This window comes from Macaca thibetana, chromosome 6 (genome assembly GCF_024542745.1).
Source record: "Macaca thibetana thibetana isolate TM-01 chromosome 6, ASM2454274v1, whole genome shotgun sequence".
NCBI classification, from domain to species: domain Eukaryota; kingdom Metazoa; phylum Chordata; class Mammalia; order Primates; family Cercopithecidae; genus Macaca; species Macaca thibetana.
In genome coordinates this window covers 20,388,546-20,414,534 of record NC_065583.1, presented here as the reverse complement: position 1 = coordinate 20,414,534, position 25,989 = coordinate 20,388,546, and the positions used below count along the sequence as shown (strand labels likewise).

General features: G+C 38.5%; 1 protein-coding gene across 3 annotated transcripts in view; it reads right to left on the bottom strand.

Moving 5' to 3' along the window:
* Positions 1 to 18,242: 18,242 nt before the first annotated feature.
* The window catches only part of GABRB2 (gamma-aminobutyric acid type A receptor subunit beta2), a 271,096-nt gene continuing 263,349 nt past the window's right edge, over positions 18,243 to 25,989 (bottom strand). For all 3 annotated transcript variants that reach the window (XM_050794804.1, XM_050794805.1, XM_050794803.1), the window contains one exon: positions 18,243 to 24,245. In XM_050794804.1, coding sequence (XP_050650761.1) covers positions 23,898 to 24,245 — 348 coding nt within the window. In that variant the 3' untranslated portion in view covers positions 18,243 to 23,897. The remainder of the gene's footprint in view (positions 24,246 to 25,989) is intronic.

The window sequence follows — 25,989 nt, the reverse complement described above, 5'->3', positions numbered from 1 at the left end:
AAATCAAGATGTAAACCTGAGTCTGTCTGGTTTTGTCTCCTTTGCTATCCTGCCTTATGATCCCCTCGAGGACTGTTGACTAAGTCCCAGTGACCTAGGAGGTCACTTCTTACAGGAAAAGTTTTAAGAATGGAGTGGGTGGAGGCAGGAGGAAAGTCATAACCTGAAAGTCCTCCACTTAGCCTGGCATCCAAGGAGGTTGCACAGCCTGTTCAATGGAGGAGGTCCAAATAAGAGTGAGTCATCATTTGAGTTTGAAATGAGATGAATTCCACTCAAATTGGAGATGGGCTTTACAGCAGATCAAACTGCATTCCCATGTCTAGATGGGCTGGGGGTTCTTTCATTAGGATTCCATCAAAAAGGCAAGTAGGGATATATGCAAAGGTTTTGCCTTCAGGACTCCCTTGATCCCAAACTGTTGCTTGAAAATCTATTTCTCCATCTTCTTTACTGGTAGATTCTCACTACTGCTGAGGCCAGCTGCTCACACAATATGCTTGTAGCAGCATTCCTGGCAGGCTCTTTCTCAGAAAGCTAGTCTGCTTTATGGCCTTTCCAGCTAACTGCATGCTCTAACACTCACCTAGGCTTCAGAATCAGGAGAGCACAAATGCCTGTAGGTATGGATGTCTAGGGTCAGGTCAAAATTAGTGGGATAGAAATCATAGTTATGATACTTATAGCTTCATATTAATGCACCAACAATAACAATGGCAGTAGCAACATCCGGGAACACTTTGGTAAAATGCTCAAAAATAGCCAATCATTGCTGAAGACCACTGAGTCACTTGACAGAATCAAGGGATGTGGGAGAACAAACTTGGTTCCGGTTCTTTCTAACCTAGTATCTCAGACCAATGAAAGTAAACTCTTAATGGATCAAATCTACTTAACTCAAGAATAAAAAAGGATTTTATTTACTCATGTAACTAAAGATTCCTGGGCTTTTGTGATATTTGGATATAGTAACTAAATAATTCCATCAGGCATCTCTCTCTGTCCTCTGCCCAAGAAAGGAAAGATCTTTCTCCCAAATTCCATTATCAGTCTCCCCAGAAGAACTCCAGGTGGTCTGTGGGTGACATGTCCACTCCATAGCAAACTACTGAGGTGAGAGGTATTGGTTGATTGCTTCACAAGTCACTCTGGAGGTGGAGAATGTGGGGGACCTTGATTGACAGTCCCACTTGCACACATGGGATAGGGCCCCGATAGGCTCTACTCCATTGCTTACTCTGAGTGTGGAAAGTCAAGGAGTTGAGCTGGGCCTCATACTTTCATGTGAATTGGATGTGCACTGCAGCACATCCATACAGAACTAATCCTTTCACAATCTTTTCGTATACTTTTGTCATCAAAGGCAGGGGTTTTCCCTGGTCATTCTCCGCCATTTTTACATCGGAGGTACAGGCTTATTTCTTATTCATTTTTCTGCTCCTATAGCCTACTCATTAGGAATAGTGACTTTCTTTTTATTGGATCAACCGGTTTGTCTTTGCCAGGGAAAGAAAATTTCAGTAGCAACAACAACCAAAAAAATTAAACAATTTTGAAGCTAGGAACTTGCTTCTAGCAATTCAATATATTCATCTCATATTATATGATAACTCAATTATCATATAATAATTGATAACTCATAACTCAATTATATAGTTGATAACTTGTAACTCAATTATTATATAATCTGAGAATTATGATATAATCTGAGATGAGAGGAAAAAGCCTTGATGCCTGTTCTTGTTTCTCATCTTCGGAGTCAGCAAAATAGACCCATCAGATACTCCTATATTAAATATGTAAAATCTACCAATTATAAGATCCTGCAACTTGATGAAATATATTTTTTGACCTTGGACATAGTACATATTTTGATGAACCACTTCCTATCTTGGGCTTTACTAAGTATCTGTCAAAGACTAGGAAATTTACAAACATTTATAAACTTACAAAGAAGAATAAGTTTTCGCCACATTTTACAGATAATGAAGTAGATCGGAAAGTTATTCTAGCAAGGCCACTGAGCTAATGAGAGAATCAGGGATTCATATCCAGATCTGTTCTGGCTCTAAGCCTATCCAGCTTGATTCTCAGGACACAACATTTTTTACACATGAGACACTGTTATTTGTCATTTGTGCAAAGATGTTTTTCAGTTGACTAGGTCTTATTAAAATAGCTAAGTGAAGGCACTATTAAATAAGAAACGCTGTGGGTTTTTTGTTTTGCTTTATTTTTTGGCAAGACTGGGGAATATTGTTCATCCAAACCTTCTGGATCATTAATAGTTAATTTTTTTCTGCAAATTGAGTCTCTCACATCATTGTTTTCCCCTTTTTCTCACTCTACTTGAGTTAATGAGGAAATTAACATGATCAGTGCATAAATACCACAGCAAAATCTATGAGAGGCTGACATCACAGTTGAGTCACTCAAATGCTTGCCCACATCCCCAAAGAAAAAGGGGTAATAATTAAATATCTTAGAGGACAGTATGTAACAAAATAACCCCTGAATTGTTTAAAAAATGAAGCTTCTTTAAGTTTTAATTCCAGAAACCATGATTTGATATATAAGAAATGGGAAAGCCCAGGTGATTTAGATGCAAGTGACTCACCAGCACATAAATTTTGAAAAAGTCTTGTCTAGGGATTCACGTATTAACTTGATTCTCATTAGTGTGGTCTCCATGACTAAATAGAAGATTGGTAATTATAGTCTATAATTGCTAGCTTATATTAGAAAGGAAGTAGTGGGGTGATAGCAGACTGGATTAAGTACCAAGTATCAACAGAGTTCTTTTATGACTGTGGAATTTCTTCTAAAATATTTTTGACAAGAATCTGAATCTATTTCTCCAGCCTCTTCATTATTCCAAAACCTAAGATGGAAATTTCAGTGTCTCCAGATACATACCCATAACATGTACCTAAAAATCACTGGGAAAATAACAATAAAATACACTGATTGACAAAGATAGGCATGTTGCTGTTTTTGATCACTCATTAGTAAGAGGAGAAAAGCAAAGGACTTTGCCAGAAGTAATCAAAAATAAAACTTTTAAAAAAAATATCCTTCAAGAAAGATCATTTGGAGGTATTGGTTCAATTATAAGCTGGTTGTCATTTTGCTGAGCTCAACTCTGTTTAAACTGGTAGCCCAGAAGTGTATCTATTTTCAAATTTGCACCTTCTGGGCAGCTCACAAAAGAAGAAATAAAAATGGGCAATAAAAAAAAATGTAATCTCACTAACAATCAAATAAATGCAAAAGAAAATGGTTGTTTTTCCATGAATAACAAATTGGAAAATGCTTTAAGATGAGCAAAGTTGTAACAGTGTTTGAGGGAATTGGGTAAGCAGGTACTATCATTTACAGAACACAAGAGAAAAAGCATGGTGCAGTGAAATGTGTGAAATTTTCAAAAACATTCATATAGTTTGTCTTAGCAATTCCCTTTAGTAAAGTACTGCAAAGAAGAATAAGCATTAACTTGTCCAAGACTGATCTTCCAAAGCTAAAGTGCCACCCACTTAAGGAGGTTGTCACGATGGAAAGCTCTATGGAAAGCCTCCACCTCCAGGAAAAGCCACTCAGGTCCAGTGATTAATCAGTCCTGAGTGAATATAAGGCCTGGGCTCTTGTCCTGATCATGTCAGAAGAGAGGTGTCGTTTCCCCATTCACAAACACTAATGTGGTAAATTATGTCAAATTAGTTGCTACATCACACAGCTGCAAAACATGAAATTCTAAGATGCAAATTTTAGAGGAGGGCCTTTAATAGGAATATCACCAGTTAAGGATCTTACTCTAGAACATAAGCTCCTCAAGAGCTGGGGAAAGATCTGAGGCTATTCTCCTTTCAATTTATGGTCCCTACCAGGTTACTGGCAAATAATGCTGGTAATGATAATAATGCTGGTACAAATCAATGTTGATTGATTGTTTACCAATATCAGAAATTTCACATTCACTATCGGGAGTAAATTCTGAGCCTTTTTGTAAGGGAGAAGATGGACTGCAGCTGCTTTTGTCTAACTGAACTCTTTCTTACTTTTGCCTAAATGTATTGTCATTTAGTTTGGCCTCTCAGCCAATCGATTAACGTTCTCAGAAAAATAAATTATATTCTATACAATGGATGTATTTTTTCTACTCTAGGACCCATTCATTAGGAATAGTGGCATCCTTTTTATTGGATCAATTGGTTTGTCTTTGGCAGTAAAATAAAATTTGGATAATAGGGTGTATCCTATCCCTTCATAACACACAGAATCCGACATATCACTCTTGTAAGAAATACGCATCCCACTGTATATGGAGTGACCCTGTATACAGCGTGGCTGTGCAGTCACTTTGGGACACCAGCAAACAAGGCCTTTTATGATTTCACAATCTGGGCAATTAGTTTAGCACCTCTGTCTCTCTTGAGCAAATGGAAGGTGCGTTAAAAACAGGGTAGACAGAGAAAAGGGACCAAAGTAATTTCTCCCCGTTTCCTATATAAGCAAATGAATCTCTATTTTGGCTTAAGTAAATTTGAGTTGAGTTTCTGTGACTTGAACCTTAAAGATCCCTAAATCATAGAAAGATTATAGAAAGCTCTAAGATGAATGACTGAGAAAACAAACTCTGAGATGAATGATTAAGAAAGTATTCAGTGTCATAAAGAATGTGCTAGCTAGGAGAATGAAAAAGGAATGAAATCTGCTTTAGCAGGCTAGGGCTGCTGTAGCAAAATATCATGGACTAGATTGCTTGAAAAAGAGAAATTTGTATTCTCACAGTTCTGGAGACTGGAATTTCCAAGATCAAGATGCCAGCTGATTCAGTTCCTGGTGAGGGCTTTCTTGCAAGCTTATAGATGGCTGCCTTCTCAACAATGTCCTCATACAGCTTTTTATCCATCTGTGCATGGGGAGAGAGAGAAGTAGAACTCTCTGTCTTTTTCCTTTTATAAAGCCACCTGTGCAACCATGAAAGCCCCACCTTCATGACCTAAACTAACTCTGATTACCTTCCAAAGACTCAGTATCCAAATACCATCACACTGAGGGGTATTCAACGCCTGAATTTCAGGGAGACACAAGTATTCAGTGATAACATGATCTGAACTATAATAAAACAGTAAATAACAACAGCAATAATACTGGCTAGCGTTTATTTAGTGAATACTTTGTGTTCTGAATATTCAATGTTAATTAAATCATATAATCCTCAGAAAGAAATTTATGAAGTTGGTATTGATATTTGTCATCACCTGTTTACAGATGAGGAGCGGAAATTAAGGACTGGTTCTGTACTTTGCCCAGGAACTCATATCATAAGGAGTAAGGCTTCAGTTCTAGAGACTGTGATGCTAAAGCCCTTGCCGTTAACCATGACCCTTTACTTCTGTTGTAAATATTTTATATCCCCTACCTCCCTTGGCCACTGAAGTTGTGGAAATTCTATAAAGTGAATACACTGCCATTTGAACAACCAACCTCCTCTTCAATGTTTAAAATCTATTTTTCAAAACGGACACCTTGGATATGTTAATGTATTTTCTGCCTTAAAATAAAAGCAACCATGGTCATTCAATCACTCATATACTTATCTGCTTGATACCAGTTGAGTTCCTGCCTGCACAAGCCATACTGCTGGGCACAATGATGCACAGACCACCAGAGCCTTTTTCATTGTTACTATGGTTACTTCTGCCAAAGTTCTAACTTCAGGAGAAATGCTTTAAGTGAACAAAAATAATAAACTGTACGGGGCTTTATCTCAGAAACCATGTTGCCATACAGCTTCAGGAAAATTTTTTTCCATTCTAGTGTGTGGAAGTGAGGGGTTTTGAACTATTTAAATATCTACGATAGGATGTTGAATCACCAGGTATGGAAAAAAAGTTGACTCTCAAATAAAACTGCTGCTTCAGAAAAGTCAGAGAAACCTGAAAGTAGATAATTGCAGTGAGAAAAGAAGATAAAAGCCAAGGGAAAACTACCTAGGTCAATGTAACAGCTTGTTTTTTAAAATGCAATAATGTGATATAGCAAACAATTCCCATCTTGGTAGCTTACACCGGCAAGTATTTGTTCTTGGCTCATGGATCTGCTGGTCAGCTGAGAAAACTCTGCTACAGGCAGAATGCAGAATTTAGATCTACTCTCTTTGCCCCTCTTTTTGGAATCAGTAGCTTCCAGGGACATCCCTTTCCCATGGTGGGTGGTAGGGCCAGACGCTGCAGGATTTTGGGGGAGGATGTTTCTGTGTTGCTTCCTAGCTTCTAGTGTTTGCCAGCAATCTTTGGGATTCTTAGTTTGTGGTAGCACAACTCCAATCTCTGTCTTCATCTTAACAGAGCCATCTTCCTTTTGTGTCTGTGTCCAAATTTCCTCTTCTTATGAGAACAACAATCCTTGGATTAGGGCGCACCCTATCCCAGTACGATCTCATCTTAACTTGGTTACATCTGCAGATTTAATATCTCTCCTTCCATCTCCCAGACTTTATAGTCACTTACGCAATTTCTCTTGCATGATATGTGCTTCCCTTTCTCTGCTTGTTACTGATTCCTTAAGGCCTAATTCATCCATTTGTATCCTCCATTACATTCTAAATCGATTGTGGGCAGGTTTGGGAGACTTACTCACTTCTCAACTTCTATACTACTTAGCGTTTGGTAAGGAGTCAAAAACAGTTTGTTGAATTTATTTTAATCAAGAAAAAATTCAGTGGTAAGGATTTTACCCTCTGCCGTCACATGCAGGAAACTGTCCTTCCCAAGGAAAATAGACTAAAGGGAAATGGCATTCAAATAAAAGGCTTCTATTTGGAATTCTGATAACTGATACTATTAGTCATGATTTTTTAAAGATATCTCTAATTGGAACCATGTCTCATTCAGGAGTGATTAAAGGTGTCACTTAGGTGAAAAATCAAACCTCTTTTTTTGATTACATCTGTAATTATAATGCATTAACAGAATGAATGTAAATACAGAAGACTCATGTGCTTTTGACATCAAAATGTAGTTGTAATGGCAAAAAATGAGATGCTGTGGCAGCCAGTCATTTTAATTACCTCAGGATTTCCATATAGTCAATCCAGTGTCATAATGCATTATAGAAATTATGGTTTGCGTGTTTAATTGATATGTTTTGGCAGGTGATTCACGGTCTGTCTTCTATTTTCAAAGCTAGAACAGTTTCCAGAATTTCCCTCATGTACCAAGTTATGCCTGAGATAGGCTTGGAAACTTTTGCAGTTTGAAGAAAAGTTTGAATCATCCTTCAATCATCTATTCTACTTTTCCCTCCCTCTCTCACTCTGTAGGTGGTGAAACTGTGGCTCAGAAGTGAGATGAACTAGAACTCAGGATTATTTCATTGGGCCACATGGCACACTTTACTTCTGACATGAACTAACCTTTCACTAGCATGCCTCCCAGTTAAACCAAACTCCTTTTAACAAAGACTTTTGTCTCAGTTATATTCAGAGTGCAAATGGTAAACATACAAAAATAAAACTAGTTTTGAACTTCCATATTCTCAAAAGTACAGGCACAGGTGTCTCCATGTGATCCAATGAAACCATCTGGACATGGTCTTACTCTTTCCATTTCTTGTCTCTGCTCTCATTTGTGTTGGCTCAGTCCCCAGGCAGACACTCTCCTTGTGCTGGCAGATAGCTGCCAGGAGTGTCGCTCTTATGTGCTGCCACATCCTCAAATCCAGCTGCAATAAAGACATGTCTCACCCACACACAGAAGTCCCAGGATTACAGGCCATGGATGGGACTGTCTTGGTCTCTTATCTTTCTACAAATCCCTGTGGCCAGGTGAGATAGATTAGATTAATTGGTCAGACCTGAATCATGGGGCAGCTCTGAAGCCCTAGTCATCACAAGGGTTATGAGTGGAGAAACGTGGTTCCCCAAGGTGTGGGTGGGATAATGCAGAAGTATGACTCAGTGGGGGAAGTGGTATTTTACCTCTGAAATTGTTGACCATTGAGGGATTATGATGATAAGGCTAACTTTCAGTCAATTTTATTATTGTTTTGCAATTATTTTCAGACAAAACATCTCCTTATTGTCTATATCAGGGAGAACTCCTGTCATGTCTAATGGTAAGCCATTATCCTCAGTACAGTATAGACAGGACAATGTAAGAAATGTTCATTATATAATGAGAACACTTGGACACAGGATGGGGAACATCACACACCAGGGCCTGTCATGGGGTAGGGATGGGGGAAGGGATAACATTAGGAGATATACCTAATGTAAATGTTGAGTTAATGGGTGCAGCACACCAACATGGCACCTGTATACATATGTAACAAACCTGCACATTATGCACATGTACCCTAGAACTTGAAGTATAATAAAAACGTAAAAATAAAAAAAAAAGTTCATTATAAATGTAGATCAGAAAATGAAGATGACTACTTAATTATGTTGATATTAGCAGCATATACGGCATATACACTTGGCATTTATAGCAGCATATATACTGTACACATATAACCATATATATAGCATATACACTTTGCAGAATTTTTTCACGTAAGTACCAAAAGATTATTCCTTCTACTTTATATATGAGAAAGCTGAACTTGAGAGGGTTGAAATGAAGTTCCTGAGCTCATATAGCAAGTTAAGGCCTGTAGCTAGTTTTGTGACTAAGTTGTGGACTTTTCTATTTATACCCTAGATAAAATATCTAGGTCTTATTTTCATTGTCATTCTCCTTTTCTCTAATAGCTGTCAGGGTCAAGAGAAAAGAAAATCGTGAGTTGCAAATAAATAAGATACATGGAAACATGAAGCAGAAGGTCAATAGTACCTGGATAAAAGTTCCCATAATAGAAGAGTCTCCATTTTTGGAGAGAAATTAGGAACATCTCTATTCTTGAAACTGCATATTAATTTTAAAAAATATTTTCCATTAAGCTCTGTACACTCCCAAGTGTATTAGTTGTTTTCATGCTGCTGATAAAGGCATGCCGGGACTGGGAAGAAAAAGAGATTTAATGGACTCACAGTTTCATGTGGCTGGGGAGGCCTCACAATCATGGCAGAAGGCAAGGGGAAGCAAGTAATGTCTTACATGGACGGTGGCAGGCAAAGAGAGAAAACTTGTGCAGGGGAACTCCTCTTTAGAAAACCATCAGATCTCATGAGACTTATTCACTATCATGAGAACAGCACAGGAAAGACTTGCCCTATGATTCAATTACCTCCCACTGGGTCCCTCTCACAACATGTGGGAGTTCATAATGAGATTTGGGAGGGGACACAACCAAACTATATCATCCTGACCCCTCCCAAATCTCATGTTCTCACTTTCAAAAACCAATCATGCCTTTCCAACCATCCCCCAAAGTTTTAACTTATTTCAGCATTAACTCAAAGGTCCATAGTCCAAAGTCTCATCTCAGATAAGGCAAGTCCCTTCTGCCTATGAGGGACTGTAAAATCAAAATCAAGTTTGTTACTTCTTAGATACAATGGGGCTACAAGCATTGGGTGAACACAGCCATTCCAAATGAGATAAACTGGCCAAAACAAAGGGGAGCTACAGGCCCCATGCAAGTCCAAAATCCAGTGGGGCAATCAAATCTTAAAGCTCCAAAATGATCTCCTTTGACTTCATGTCTCAAATCCAGGTCACACTGATGCAAGAGGTGGGTTTCTATGGTTTTGGGCAGCTCCACTCCTATGGCTTTGCAGAGTACAGCCTCCATCCCAGCTGCCTTCACAGGCTGGCATTAAGTGTCTGTGACTTTTCCAGGTTCATGGCACGGTGCAAGCTGTCAGTGGATCTACCATTCTGGGATCTGGAGGATGATGGCCGTCTTCACATAGCTCCACTAGGCAGTGTCCCAGTAGGGACTGTTTGTGGGGGCTCTGACCCCACATTTCCCTTCCACACTGCCCTAGCAGAGGTTCTTCATGAGGGCCCTGACCCTGTGGAAAACTTCGGCCTGGGCATGCAGATGTTTCATTACATCTTCCAAAATCTAGGCCGAGGTCCTCAAACCCCAGTTCTTAACTTCTGTGCACTTGCAGGCTCAACACCAAATGGAAGCTGCCAAGGCTTGGGGCTTGCACTCTCTGAAGCCATGGCCCAAGCTCTACATTGGCCTCTTTCAGCCACAGCTGGAGTGGCTGGAACAGCTGGGATGCAGGGCACCAAGTTGCTAGGCTGCACACAGCTCAAGGACTCTGGGCCCAGCTCAGGAAGCCACTTTTTTCTCCTAAGCCTCTGGACCTGTGATGGGAGGGGCTGCCACGAACACGTTTGACATGCCCTGGAGACATTTTCCCCATTGTCTGGGAGATTAGCATTTGGTTCCTCATTACTTATGCAAATTTCTGCAGCTGGCTTAAATGTCTCCTCAGAAAATGGAATTTTCTTTTCTATTGCATTGTCAGGCTGCAAATTTTCCATACTTTTATGCTCCACTTCCCTTATAAAACTGAATGCCCTTAACACCCCCCAAGTCACCTCTTGAATATTTGCTGCTTAGAAATTCATTTTGCCAGATTCCCTAAGTCATCTCTCTCAAGTTGGAAGTTCCACAAATCTCCAGGGCAGAGGCAAAATGCCACCAATCTCTTTGCTAAAACATAACAAGAATCACCTTTGATCTAGTTCCCAAGAAATTTCTCATCTCCTTCTGAGACCACCTCGGCCTTGATTTCATTGTCCATATCATTATCAGCATTTTGATCAAAGGCATTCAACAAGTCTCTATGAAGTTGCAAACTTTCCCACATTTTCCTTTTTTCTTCTGAGCCCTCCAAACTGTTCCAACCTCTGCCTGTTACCCATTTCCAAAGTTGCTTTCACATTTTCAGGTATCTTTTCAGCAGCACCCACTCCTGGTATGAATTTACTGTATTCATCTGTTTTCACACTGCTGACAAAGACATACCTGAGACTGGAAAGAAAGAGGTGTAATGGACTTACAGTTCCACGTGGTTGGGGAGGCCTCGCGATCATGGCGGAAGGCAAGGGGGAGCAAGTCACATCTTACATGGATTGCAGCAGGCAAAGAGAGAGAACTTGTGCAGCGGAACTCCTCTTTATAAAACCATCAGATCTCTTGAGACTTGTTCACTATCATGAGAACAGCATGGGAAAGTCTTGCCCCATAATTCAATTACCTCCCCCCAGGTCCCTCCCACAATATGTGGGAATTCAAGATGAGATTTTGGAGGGGACACAGCAAAACTATATCATCAAGCACAACTTTTATTATCATTTAAGAAAAAAATGGGTCAGCAAACATTTTTTTTCTCTGTTCAGGACACTCTCTGGGTCATCTGCTGATTTATAGATAGAATAAAATCTTTAACCGGAGCCCTGCTGTGGCAACTCAGGAAGTTTAAGAGGCACTGACATTGTCAGGGTAAATCAGGACCTTGAGGGATCTTCAGCAGTATTCTCAAACTTTACGACAATGTCTAGATTGCTTGTAAAAAATACAGGCCAGTGAGTCCACCCCCAAACTTACTAAATTAGAAACTTTGGTTGTTGCCAAGGCAATATTCATGTAGTAAGTGACCCAATTTATGCCTTAGATAAGTATTTGGGTGTTACAATTGTTTATTTATTCATTCATTCATTCAATAAAAATTTGTAAAATATCTACTGTATATATTTTTCTACATTAGAATAAATCAGTGAAAAATGCAAATAGGACACATACTCTTAAGGATCTATATTCCAGCAGGGGAGACTGGTGACAAAGAGCATAATGAATAAGTTGACTATGCAATAGCCTGGGTAAAGAAAATAACGAGTAGAACAGAGAAGGAGGCAAATACTGAGGGTGGTGTAGTTAGGGAGTAGAGGGTTGGTAACAAAACCAAATAAGGTGGTAAGGATGGGGCTCTTTGAAAGTTTTGAAGAGGGTGAGGGAACTAAGCAGATTCTGGGGAGATGGGTCCAAACAGAGGGAGCAGAGTGAAAGCCCTGGTAGGAGCGTGTCTGGCTTGTTGAGCTAAACAATGAGGCCAGGGTGACTGGAGCTCAGAGTCGGGGGAGTCAGCATCAGGGGGCCAGTGAGGGGAACCAGGCCGCCTATAGACTTTCAGAACGTTGTAAGAAAGTTGTCTTTTACTCTGATTGAAATGAGGAGCCATTAGAGTGTTTTGAGCAGAGCCATTATGTGATCTGACTTGCTTTTCAAAGGGATTACTCTGCTGCTATGTTGAAAACATTCTGTAGGGAGGCAAGAACAGCAGCGGGGAGACTAACTAGGAGGCTATTGAAATAATCTGGGGAAAGATAGTGGTGACTCAAACAGGGAGGTAATAGAGAAGGGAGTGAAAAGTGGTCAGATTTTGGTTATATTTTGAAAGAATGGCCACTATGATTTTCTGATGGATTAGATGCAAGTTGAGAGGAAAAGAGGAATAAAATAGGACTACAAGGTTCTTGGCAGGAGAAAATAAAGTTGCCATCAAGTTTGGAAGAAAGATCAGGTTTAAATATTTTGTGTCTGGGATGTCCACTAGATGGTTAAAATAGAATCTCAAGAAGGTGCTTTGAGTTTAGGAGGGAGATGTGGAATGAAAATGTAAATTTGAGGCATTCCAACATGAAGAGGTTGAGGAGCAGATGAGGAATCAGTCAAGGACCCTGAAAAGGGGCAACCCATGAAGTAGGAGCAAGACTCAGAAATTGCTAACAAGATTGATTCTATGAACAAAAGCACCCATTATGAAATAGCATATTCTTTTTTTTTTTTTTTTTTTTTTTTTTTTTTAGTATTACATAGATATGTGGCAAAATATTATTTTGAATGTCTCTGTAAGGGTGTTTTTTTGGGTGAGTTTACATTTAAATTGGTGGACTTTGAGCAACGTAGATCGCCATCCATAATGTAAGTGGGCCACATCCAATCAGTTGAAGGCCTGAATACAATAAGAGATTGCCTCAGAGCAAGAAGAAACTCTGCCAGCAGATGGCTTTCAAACTGGGATGATGACTTTTTCCTGCGTCCCTAGCCTGCTGGTCTACCCTGAAGATTTTGGACTTGCCATCTTCCATAATCACGTAAGTAAATTCTTTATAATAAGTGTGTCTCTAAATATACACACATCATGCTGGTTCTATTTCTCTGGAGAGCCCTGACTAATACATCCTGGAAAGAGACATTGAAAGCCAGAGAGCCCACATGTGCTCTGCATGTGCTGTATGGGCTTGGAAAACTCCTCTAGAATTTGCCTTTCCCTGTCCACTGCAAACCAGGAATTTCAAAGTGGCTGTCCCAGTGCCCCAAGACTACTCCTGGAACAAGAACTGTACCCAGGAGCCAACGTCCCTAGTATCTGCCAAAGCCGGAATGCAAAAAGCTCCCTTCAAGTTGGCAAGATCCCCTATATGATTTAATTTTAGAGGAAGCTTCTTAAACATTTAAAAGTTTTTTTAAAATTTACTAATCATTGTGTACTTTGTATGCATCGATAGTTTTGTTTTATATAGAGTGAGAGATTCTCTAAATGTTCAAATGAATTCCTGGCAAGTGGAATGAGAAATTAAAATGAATAAATAAATATTTGGCAAGCCACTTCGGAAAGGTCGCCAACCTTGAATGGAGCTTTGATCCCTCCGAGGGTGTTCTTAAGCTCGTAAAGAGAATGAGGCATGGGGAGAACCCTTCCTTTTTTTTTTTTTTTTTTTTTTCAGTCCGGTTTGGTTTACTCAGAGAATGGGAACTGTGACCTCTATCCTGGGCCTCTCCTGTGTCAGTGCACCCAGAACTGTGACATGTCCCTGACAGAGATCTCACACAACTTTTGGGAGGGATTTATTAGCCTGCAAGTTCGCAAAAGCACTTGCTTCCTTGGGAAACTTCAGCTTCCTCATGTCTAGTTGTCCAGACGATGGGAGAAGCCTGCTTTCTCTCTCTGTGTTGTCTTAAGTATATTCAAGGCTTAGTTTGGGGGTGTAGAAATAAAACATAATCTTCCACATTGAGAAGTATTGCATTTATAAATTCAAAATTGATTTAAATGAGGACATGGCAATAGCCATATGCAAAAAGAGATAAAGCAAGCATTAAAGTTGACTTTCAAAAATTTGTAGAAGATATATTTAAGTTAATCACTTGGTTTATTTCAACGACCCTCTCCTGTCACCCAAATAAATTAAGGGAAGCACCAACATATCTAGACTTTGGCAGTTCTCAGCTTTTCAGAATAACTTAAAAAATCTAAAACCGTAAACATAAAATAGCAGTTTGGAAATAAACACTTCTTTTTTTTTTTTTTTTTTTTTTCTCTTAAAGATTTAGCCTCATTTCTAATTTTACTCTCACAGGTGCCGTATCCCCAGAAGCTAAACAGGAGTGAGTAATCTGTTGGGTAGCAGTCAAGTAAAGGGGTGAAGTGCCTGAGACTTAGAGCTAGCCCTCTGGGGCATGCAATGCCTGTGGTTGGCATTTTGTGTCCTCTGCAGTAGAGATATGGCAATAATTCACACCTTGCTCTAGCGTGTGAATTAAATTCACAGCTCACGCTGGGGGTGGTCAGGCGCTGAAAATGTTTGTAAATTTCATCTTTTCCTCTTCCTTTTCTTTCTTTCTTCCCTACTTTGCTTTCTTTCTCCTTCTTTCCCTGGTCTTCTCCAGGGACACCAGTGGGGGAGATCAGGTTCCTCAGCCAGTCACCGCAGACTAGCAATTTTCAAACTGTTTTCTTTATCAGCTGTACACATATATTATTATAATTAGAGTCAATTTCTTCTTCATATTTGTACACGCCTTCCTTCCCTCACTGCTGATTTATCCCAAAATTTCTGGATAACCTTCTATTAGTTCTGCACTTCAGGTTCATGACTAAACTCCAATCTACATTGAGTCTCAGGGTGGTGGAAATGCGTTAGCATCTTCTATTGCTCACTTCATTTTTGTCCCATTCTCCATCACCGGAGTTGTTGATGTAGTGAAGACAGGGCTCCCCGAGTCTCCTCTTGAGTTCTGAATCCCTGCCCACCCTTTGTCTCTCTCCAAGGCTCTTCCAGCCATTCCTTACCCCTTTGTAACCCTTAGCTTCTCACTAAAATCCCTCTTCTGAGGGCTTTGTCTGTTAGTCTCAGTCAGGCCCACCTCAATGCAGGGTGAGTCCAGGAAACGTTGGGAGGGTAAGGGGCTGCCGATGCAGAGGACAGAGACACTCTGTTGATGCAGAGTGAGCCTTCGAAAAGCCAAACATACTTTTTTTTTAACAGTTCACACTGCTAAAATGTATGCTTGCAATTTTCTGTACCCATTTATACTAACATGTTTCTATCACTTTCTTGTCTTTCAAGAACACACAAAAAAGCCCTGTTTTACTTTTTTACATTTGCAAGATGTCAACCACCAGGAAAGGGACATTGCTCCAGTTAAAATGGTATAAAAGTTTGTTCAGTCAACATAAACTCTCAGGGAGTTCCTAACATACTCCCTCCTCAACTCCAGCTTGAGGCTGACAGCTATAGAAACATCCACGTAGAACTCTGGGCACAGGAAAACTTGATTTGCCAGCATCTCTCTGACCATTCTGTACCTGTCTGGAAAGTGTTTTCAATGTTTTGGGTTTTTTTTTTTTTTTTGTATTTGAAGATGAATCTGACAACACTGAGCTCGCAACTCCTCAAGGCAACAATCAGCTAGGGCTCAACAGTGGCTGGGTCTTTAGAGCATGTCATGCCAGTTCTCTATGGTTCCCCCCACGCCCTATTGTATGACCTCAGACCTTTGTTACTTGATTACAATTCCTACTAAGCCCCCTGTATGCATTTGGGTTTGCAAGACATAGGATAATGGGCTATGTTAATCCTCTACTCAAATTTTGGGTCTCATTAGCCTTCTATCTTTCAGAACTGGAGCCATTATCTCTACATTCTTGGATATCTATTTCTAGGAATAGCATATTAAATTCTGATATCAAATTCATCTTGTTGTTTCTCATATCACTTCCTGGGGTGGAAAGACCAGGGACACACAAGGTCCCAGATGGAAGTGTAGTGATGAGCCTCACTTCAGCTGTGTAGGAAATGCCAGATTTCCTTTCTGCTGAGGTGTCCCAGCCTGTTTGATTCTTGCCCTGTGTTCCCAGGACTCTGCTGCTTTAGCAGTATGCCTGGGGCAGTGCCCAGGGCCTGGCATACTAAATGTCACTGTGCCATCTGCTCTGAGGCCTGCCATTCCCCCGGTCTCTACCATTGAAGAGACTGCATGTCTCTACTGCTATGGAGCCCTGCTGTCCTTCTTCCCCGTCCCAGTCTCTGAGAAACTGCTCCCCTTCTCCTTTCACTCTTACCCTTATCCTTGCACTTTCCTGAGTGCTAAGCTTCATCTGCATGTCTCAGCGGCTTCTCTTTTCTTTCCCATTAAAATTTCTGAAGTGCAAAAACAAATACATAATCAATACTAATGACCTAGCTAGCTTATTTGAAACAAAAGAGGAGAAAAGACTAGAACACACACAAATCAATACACTGATAAAAGGGCCAATTGTTTTGGGACTTGTCATCCCAAGATTATTCTTGGTTCTAATCCACGTAGTGGGATGGCGATGCTATGCTGTAGAGGATGAGAGAGGATTTGAACATTGGCTATTGCTCTGTTGCAGAGATTTTAGGGAACATTCATGAATTTATGAAAATTTTCTCCATTAAACTGGTATTATTCTGGGAGGTGAGTTTCATGGCTCAAAGAAATATTCTGCATGACAAATGGCATGTAACATTTCAGAATTAGAACAAGTTTCAGAACAGAGCAAGGGTATCTAAAGGGTCCACTTTAAGAAAGTATAGCTTTTGGATATGGAGGGGGAAATTATCCCAACACCAACTGGCCAGTTTTTTGGGGGGACAATATCTGGAGACTTTCCCTTTCTGAGGTAAATTGTAAACTGTGAACCCCATCACAGGTAACATTTCCTACTAGTCCTCCCATCTTCCCCTGCCTACATAGGCTCATAGGCAAACTCACATGCAAACACACTAACACCCCAACACACCACCACCAATTACATGAGCACGTGCATGTATGTGAGCTTACATGTATTCTCTCTGCTGAAAAGAAATACTGAAACTTACCATGTGGGATGTCAAGCACAGATGTAGGAATTTAATATTCCTAGGTTTTACCATTTACAACATAACCTGAGAACTGAGTCTTACCCATTTTAGAGGTGGGTCTTTTATGTAGCTTATACTACTCCTCGACCATAACTCTTCTTAGTCGGTGACTTTATTGGACAATCGTGTTCTGATAGGGCTCTCTCTCAAGTTAGCAGAGACTACCAACGTGCTGTTTGGGCATTCCAAAGTCACTAGGAGTGAAAAACACTAGGTTTGTCACCAAATGATTCGCTGGAGTCAGGAGAGTTTCCCTGCTTTTGAGAGGTGCCACATAATTCAAGAGAGCAGGGACTTTTGTGTTCGCCACTGTTTTTCCAGTATTAGCGCACACTCTGGCAGATGGCAGCCTCTTGGCACATGTCTTTTGGGAAATGTTTCTCCTAAAAGAATGAGAATTGGATAAACCTGTTCCCCAGTTTTAATGATGGTGAGTCCAGCCTAGGTAGAAATCCAGGCTCTTTCTCTCTTGTGGGAAAGGGACTTATTCTTCCCGAGCTCAAGTTTCTTGTACTTTCAGGAATATGGTAAGAATTAAATGACAATTTTTAAGAAGTGATTACCTAATGTCTTCAGCAAATATATGTTGAATGTTAAATAAATGAACACCTCATGTTTATCCTTTGTTTTCATGATTAAAGCCAAATTTTTAACGAGTTATCCTTAACGTAAAATATCTAAACTTAGGGAATATTTACTAATTTTGGTGAAGTTTTAGATCTGATAATAGCATTTGTGAGATATATACAGGATCTTCTGGAATGATGATAATAAAATACAATAGCATCTACTCTTTGTAGACCACTCACCACATAGCTAGTACTGTGCTAAGGTCTTCTTTGGGGTTATTTCATTTCACCTTCACAACTACCCTGTGAAAAAGATAAAATCATGTCTTTGCTTTATGGATAAGAAAACTGAGAGGCAGGTTGTCACTACACAATTATGCCTTGGAACTGGCAAATCAATGCTCAAATTCAAGTTTGCCTGACAGTAGGTCCCAAGTTCCCAGGCTTCTTATTGCATTTCACAAAAGCCATCATTCTACAATATAACTCATACTAACAGTTCAAACAAGAAATATTCTGAACAGAATAAAACCACACACACACTCTTTTTATTTTTATTTATATTTCTTAGTTCAAGAATTACACACTAGCCAACATTATTATATATTTACATGCTGAAACTGGCTGCAATAAGTTTAAATTCAAGAAAATAATTCTTATGTGCTATTCATTTATAATCCTCATTTTTTAACTATCTCATGTATCCCAGAGATTTTAGTAGTCTTGTTTTTAGAAAGACATGAAAATAGATGCAATGATATCCACTGTGTTTTGCATTTTTCTAGCCATTGGAAAATGTGCATTATGTGCATATTAAGAAAGGCTACAAGGTAATTAGTAAGGCTGATAATCACTACATTGTGAAGAAACTAGAATACCACTTTTTTTTTTTTTTTTATAAAAGGACAATTTAGAACTGTGCAGGGACAATACTCATAACAGAACTATTTAAACACCCATGCAAAATAAATTAAAAATGTTGTGAGATTTAAATTAAACTATAGACAACTTTGTTTAATTATGTCTAAAATGACCATGGTTGAACTTAAATTATACAACCAAAAAATAAAAAGAAAAAAACAAACTGATGGAACTGTCAACTTGCTTCAAATGGCTCAAGGACACACACGGGCATCAGATTAGAGGATGTGACAGGGCAGTGACATTTGGTTTGGGAACTCAAAGGACATACAGTTTTGTTTTTCATCATTTGAATCAATTGATCTTCACCACAAATAAAACTTATTTAAACAAATTAAAATTTGATGTCAGAATTTTGAATATATCTACAGAAATATTCTACTTCAACTTCGAAAAACTTAATAGCTTTTTAAGAGTCCTGCTTTTTCTTTCTTTCTTTCTTTCTTTTTTGAATGGATTTCTTTAGGGCAGGATCTTCATTAGCATTCTGTTCACTCCTTTCTGTTTTTTACAATGTTCCTAGTGCATTTGGAAAATACATTTTTTAAACCTTTGGTGTGAAGCAGTGTCCTTTTTCCCCCCATTATCTCATATTTTTTCTTTCTTTTTTTTGTTTTTCAATAATTCTGGAGTCTTTGGTTGAAACGAACAACACTACCTAAGGACAAAATACTATTATTAAAAAAAAAGTCTTCTAGTATGTATTGTCTGTAACACATTTCTGGAGCTGGTGTGAATAAACTTTTTTATTTTCTGTAGTGCCATCTATACAAACTTCTACTCTTTGAAAACTGAGATTTAAGTTGCAAACTTTGGTTTCTTGAACTCTGACATATAAAAAACTCTATTAAGTAATCAATGATCATTTTTGCTTTTCCCAATTGCCATTTCAAAGGCTATCTCTTGTTTGTTACATTGACTACATAAACAGTAGAGTGTTTCCCATAGACGGGGAGAGAGACAGAGTGCATAAGCAAAAGATTATGTGTGTTTGAGTGTGTGTGTGTGACTGTGTGTGACTGTGTGTGTGATAGCAAATTGAAACCCTTCTGTCTGGGATTCCCAAACCATTATGCAAAAGGGTGTTTAAATTACTCTGCTGGGGTCACTGCAGTAACCGTACTTAGTAAAAAATAAATAAAAATTAAGAAAAAAACTAAACAATTGTTTGTATCTATTGACTATTCATTTACAGCATGTTTAATTATTTACATATTATAACACATCAACTTAAGCCATAAACAGAATTAGCACATTGCCTTACCATAAAATACAAATTAGAAGTTAAAAATATTTAAGAAATCTGTTTTAATATTTACACACGCTCAGTGAAAGTTATGGTTGCTCACATTACATGTACTCTGTACATTTAGCCAAATGGCATGATTGCTACAGTTGTGAATACTTAGTATTTTGCCCTAACCAACATGGTGGGGTTTAGTTTTTTTTTCTTCCTCTTTGGAGGAATTTTTATCATTTTTCACTTTCTTAAGACATGTTTGTTTTTGAATCACCAATGGACAATGTTATTTGTTTCCTTGAAAAAGAGAGCAATTGGATAAGCAATGTGACAACCACTTAACTTCTGATGTTCTGGGGTACAGTACTATCGTGGAGTTAAACTGTGCAATGGTTCATAAAAACTGTAGGCATTGATTTGCTGATAGAGAAATGCTTAGTACCCTGTGTTACTTATTTCAGTATGTCGATTTTTGTTTGCCAAATTAAAAATACTCATATACTGCTTTAATGAAGGAAACAAAACATATTAGCTTATTCCTTGTGTTTTCCAACATATGAATGCATATATATGTATGTATGTTTATATGGATCTATATATACACATATATACACGTAGATATGTTGTAAGACCTGTTTTGTTGATGTTGCTTTGCCATTTTTCTTGTTGAGTATGAAGGTAATCATTAAACTGGAACACAGTTACCTATAGAAGATGGAAATTATCTTAGTTGCCAATTTAATGCAGGTCTTGCTTTAAATAAACACGATTCATTTCCCCATTACGCATTCCACTGCTCTTTCTTTATGTGTTGTGCTTTTGTAAGCTGACAGATTTTTTTGTGTGTGTTCCTAATGCTAGAATGTAAAGTCTTTTGGTTCATAAACCATTTTTATTATTATTATTTTACTTAGCACTGCTTTTGAAGAAATGAGAAGAGAAAAGGTCTAGATGGCACTGCTTGAATCTTTTCCCCTGTTAATAAATTGCAGTAGAAAGAATTTTAACATTCCTTATGCAAACACATGGTTATGTTGCATGAGTTTTCAATTCTGAAATGCATTTCATACCTACTAGCAGTCATGTACAATATATATATATACAGATTGTGATCAAAGATTTCATGTAGACTGTGCATTTTAGAGTCAGAATTTGTCCATGAATTTCACAAAGATGAAAAAACACCTTAATTGCTGGCTATCTGGCTGTTTATAATTAAAAGAAAATCTATACATATGTATAAACTGATAGTAATCCCGTATCAGAACTACTAAACACACCTTTGTGGTCCTTTAGCTTAACAAGTGGCTACCAAGCTGACTGGTCTTCCTAGATTTATCAGGTCTAGCACCCCTCCTCGCATTTGATGACTGCATTTCAATTCAACGAAACATATATTGAAGAATAAATTCTACATCTACTGTTATTTCTGGAGAGGATGAGTCAGTTGTTTCTATCTCTGTGGTTACTGAGTGCCAATGTACGCTTTTTACTCTAGGGCATTGCTTCTAAGGTCCCATCTTTTTTCCTTTGCCTCATTTCTTATATCACTGAGAGCAGAAATGAATTCCTGTTTTTATGCTTTTGAGGCTCAAGCTGCAAAGATGCACTTTGATCTGGATTGTTCTGTTGACTTCCTTGGACATCTAAAATTTTGTTGTAATCATAAATGGCAATATCAAAGATTTTTATGGCTTGTATAGTGATTGCACATAGGAGCCCACTTGTACACTTGGGCTCTGAGTTGACTCTAGAAGAGCCTTTTCAGAATGGCATTTTGGAGTTGTGCCCCTGAGTTATCAATATGTTCCTTCCTGATGTTTTTTAGTCAAACTTTACCCCCTGTTGACAAGGGGTAGGCACTTTACTTAGTGTGATGCCCCAAAATGATTGCCTAGGAGAAAGTGTGTCCCTGGAGAAACACGAGGAATCTCTACTCTGAGCCTATACGAAGAATATTGGTCAGATTCTGCCCAGAGATGATATTCAGAGGTGCTCAAGATTCTGTAATCAAAACATAAGGGCCAAGGTTTCCTACATGGGTGGAAAAAAATACCCTCCCATTTTGGGGCAAATTCAGAAATCTGAAGGATAAAGGTTTGTTGGTGTTCTTGGACAGCTGGAATGCAAGGGCAATAGTACTCCATCATATTCCAAGTTGCTGAATCATGAAGGAAACAAGAAACCAAGAAAACATACATTATCTACAGGAGGATACTGGCTGCTATGCACAATTAGGGATGCTACTCTAAAAAGAAGAGGTTTCTTTGTTTTAAAAATAGAAATAGCAAAGTCATCCTCCAATAAAAAGTTCAATCAAATTAAACTTTAAGGAAAATTTAGCAATTCACTATTTTCTATATGAAAAGAAAACAAGAGCCTCATATTGACAGAAGGAAGACATATTAGCTTATTCCCTTTCTTGTCTAACATATGAATGCATATGTCCAATTACTGTAGAAAGAAGCACAATGGCATAATTTAAAAATAGAAAAAAAATACATCATGCCTGCCTGATTAACAGTTATATATTTTTCTGCAATATCACCTGAGGCTCATATCATTTATCCTGTTTGTGTGGCTTTGTTGTTATTTTCCACTAGTTTTCATATTTTCCTTGATTAAGCAGATTGCAACATATACAATGAAAGCACTCTTAAGAAAATCAAGCCCAAAACAAATGAACCCACAAGTTAACTCTCTGTGTGTTCATACTCTTTGAAACATTATTTGCGCTGAAAAATACAATGGTGAATTTCATTGCACATAAGAAAATATAGTTCACTCAATCTCTCCAAAGCCTTACTTTGCCAGTCTCCTAAGAATATAATCAGAATTTTGGAAGCAAAAAAAAAAAGAAAGCTGGAGAGGACCATGAATCCTTTAAAGCAATGAACAAATCCTTCTCTTGAAATACCCTATTATATTCAGAAATAAAATTTCAGGGACAAAAATTGCAGGGACAGCCAACTTCTTCTGAGAAAGACAATCTGTTTGCTAGTTTGTGCTCTGTATTTGTATATTTGAATGACTCTGAATCTAACCTGAGTATCTAAGACAATTCTCATTTCTCTAACTTTTGTATTTCATGGTTATCTTTGATTAAACTATAAAAATCTCTTTAGGTATGCTGTCAAAAGCTTGTGATGTTGGAAAAACAATCTCTCTTACTCACCCTTTGCCACTAGACACAGTACGTGTAGACCAGATGCTGTGTGGAACTGATAAGGGTCATGCTTGCTTGCTTGCTTGATTTTTGTTACAACCGTCATTTCTGATTTTCTACTCTGCTCTGTGCTGTTAACTCTTACTTTAACCACCTAGGAAATAGCTGTTCAGCAAAAATTTCCTCGGCCACCATGCACGATAATGTTCAGAAGTCTCCTCATCTCTAAATGCCAAAATGAAAGACGTCATAGTTGATCCTCTGTGCTCAAGCTAAGAGACTGGCCAAATCAGTTTCCTGAGTCTCTGTCTTGATTCCCCTAGCCTGCTCCAATCACAACAGAATCTTTTAGAAACCGGTGGGAATAACCTTCCCATGACACCATTGTCATCTTAGTAAGAAAAGCATAGATCATCTTCAAGTAATGTGTTTGCATGGCATTACAGATAATGTTTCATAAGCACAATGCCATCTCAACAGCATGCCAACCTTAAAAAGGAAGATGAGGAGTATCTGGTTATGACCAAATGACTGACAATGCTATTGAGTCTTCTAAGAATATCTTCCAAATTATTCCCCTCTGAGTAGGCTGCACACTAAACAGACAACATGGAGCACTCAGGCTGTCTTGCCACCATGTGTACAAATCACTTGCGTTTTAACTGGAAAACCACAAGGACCTTAGTGTATTCGTTACTTAGCAGAAGCAACCCAAATGGTATGAAATGGACCACAGGATAGGCCAGCAACTAAGGTATTTTAGCATCACTTTTGTCCTGGATTGATGTGTTTTCCAAGTCCTACATCAGGCTGTACAACTGGTTTGAGGAGGAATCTAGTCCTTGCTTCCAGTGGGAGGCCATGTTTTAGTTCACATAATAAAGCCAATAGACGATGTTGAAGAAGGAAAAAACCACTGGGAAGAATATGCGGGACCACCGATCTATGGCATTGACATCAGTCAAGTCAGGGATGGTGATTTTCAGTTGGGAGGCGCGTCTCCTCAGGCGACTTTTCTTTTGTGCCACATGTCGTTCCAGAGCATTGCGGCCAAAACTATGTCTGGGCAACCCGGCTTTCCGGTACTGGATGCTGGAGGCATCATAGGCTAGCATTGTGCTTCTGGGGTCTCCAAGTCCCATCACAGCCTCAGATGTGGCCATTTCATTTTTTATCTCGAGAGTGCTCAGTAAGATGTTCTCATGGGGGTCCATCTGCAAGGGAGAAGAATCCAAAAGACAATCAGAACAAAGAAGCTTTACAGGTGCTTACTAGGCAAGGCACTATGATCGGCGCTTAAGGGATTTATAATAGTGGTAAAGAGAGCTTCCTTTGCGATTCCATTACCAGAGTCTGAATTGAGACTCTACCACTAAAGCTATTTGAGGTTCAGTTTCTCCATTTATTAAATGATATAATAATCCAACCCTAGAGGATTGCTGTAATGATATAATTATATAACAGACTGTTGCTAGTATCATTTTCATTAGTTCTTCTTAGGGTGTGCAGAGAAATCGAAGACATGGCACCTTTTGAAGAATTTATAGTCTTGATATGAACACATACAAATTAAACTGTGCTAGGCATGCAACAGTGTTAGGAAACTAATTACTGAATTGTGCTCACAAAAGTAGCCTAATTATAGATGAATTAATAATAAAACCAGAACTAAAAATAGTGGGTAACTATCAAGTACTTGCCATTTATGTCAGGCATTTTTTTGGGTACAATTTCATCTAATTGATGTTTCTTAAAACTCCCCGTTATGAGATGTCACCTTAAATTTGTGATGTCCATATAAACAGGGTAAAGAAATAGTGCTGAAGAATACAAATGCAGGAGGACCTATGTGACTCATCAAAGTAACCACAGTATTCAGAATAAGAAGGAATTCAAAAATAGGAGCATAACAGCCAGATCCACCGTTGTTGGGGAGGACTGAGAAGAGGAAAGGGAAGAGGATAGGATTAGAGAGGAAGCAACAAGCCTGCAGCTGACTGTGCTCGATTGAATTCTGGGCCTCAGGAGTACAATTAGTTGGCTATGCAGATAGTCAATTCATCTCTCTTGGATAATTTCTTCTTGCAAAGCTAGAAGCAAAGGATAAATAGATATCATGATTTCCAAACATTAAATTATTATATAACGTTCTTTCTTGTGTTAAGAAGGGAAGATTTGTATGCCTTATTTTTAAGAGGCCTCAAATGCTACAGATAATAAAACCTAGACGGAACAAGTTTTTATTAACAAGAGAGTATATTTATTTTGGTGGATAATCAAGATATACCAATTACCAGTAAAGTTTCTGAAATTATAAGGAAAAAAATGGCCAGTGATAGGCTCTGATGATATATGGAAACAAGGCATATAACCAAACACTTAATTGGAAGATACAATGCTCTAAGCTTCATGAATTATGCAGAAGGTAAAAAAGAATGTTGCTAAGATTATATATTAACAATTAACTTTCAACTGTGGTTTAATGGCCATGTATTATAAATTCAAATCTAAAATCTTTTGAGAAATAAAAGCTATAAAATACGCTGGAACATAATAATTGACCAATTAATCTCTGCCTACTGATCAGACATTCTGCATGTTTACTTTATGGTATCATTTTGCTTAGAGGAAATACTAAACAAATATATTATTAAAATGAATTGTAAAAGTTTATATGATTTGGAAACAAAGCTGAATAAATGTTATAAAAGATCTGCCAAGGAAGGGTCAGGTAATGGCTTTAATGAGGACTTCCTTGACCTACAGAAGGAAGCAACATTTAAAGGTTTCTGTTAAGTACCAGTGCTTTGCAGCAACTGATTCACTGAATGCTCACAACATACCTTGGAAACGGCATTTTTTCCCAGAGGTTATAGGTGAGAGCCTTCACCAAATTTCTCAAAGCCACATAGTTACTAAATGATGGAGCTGGAATTGAAATGTTGACCATTACAGTCC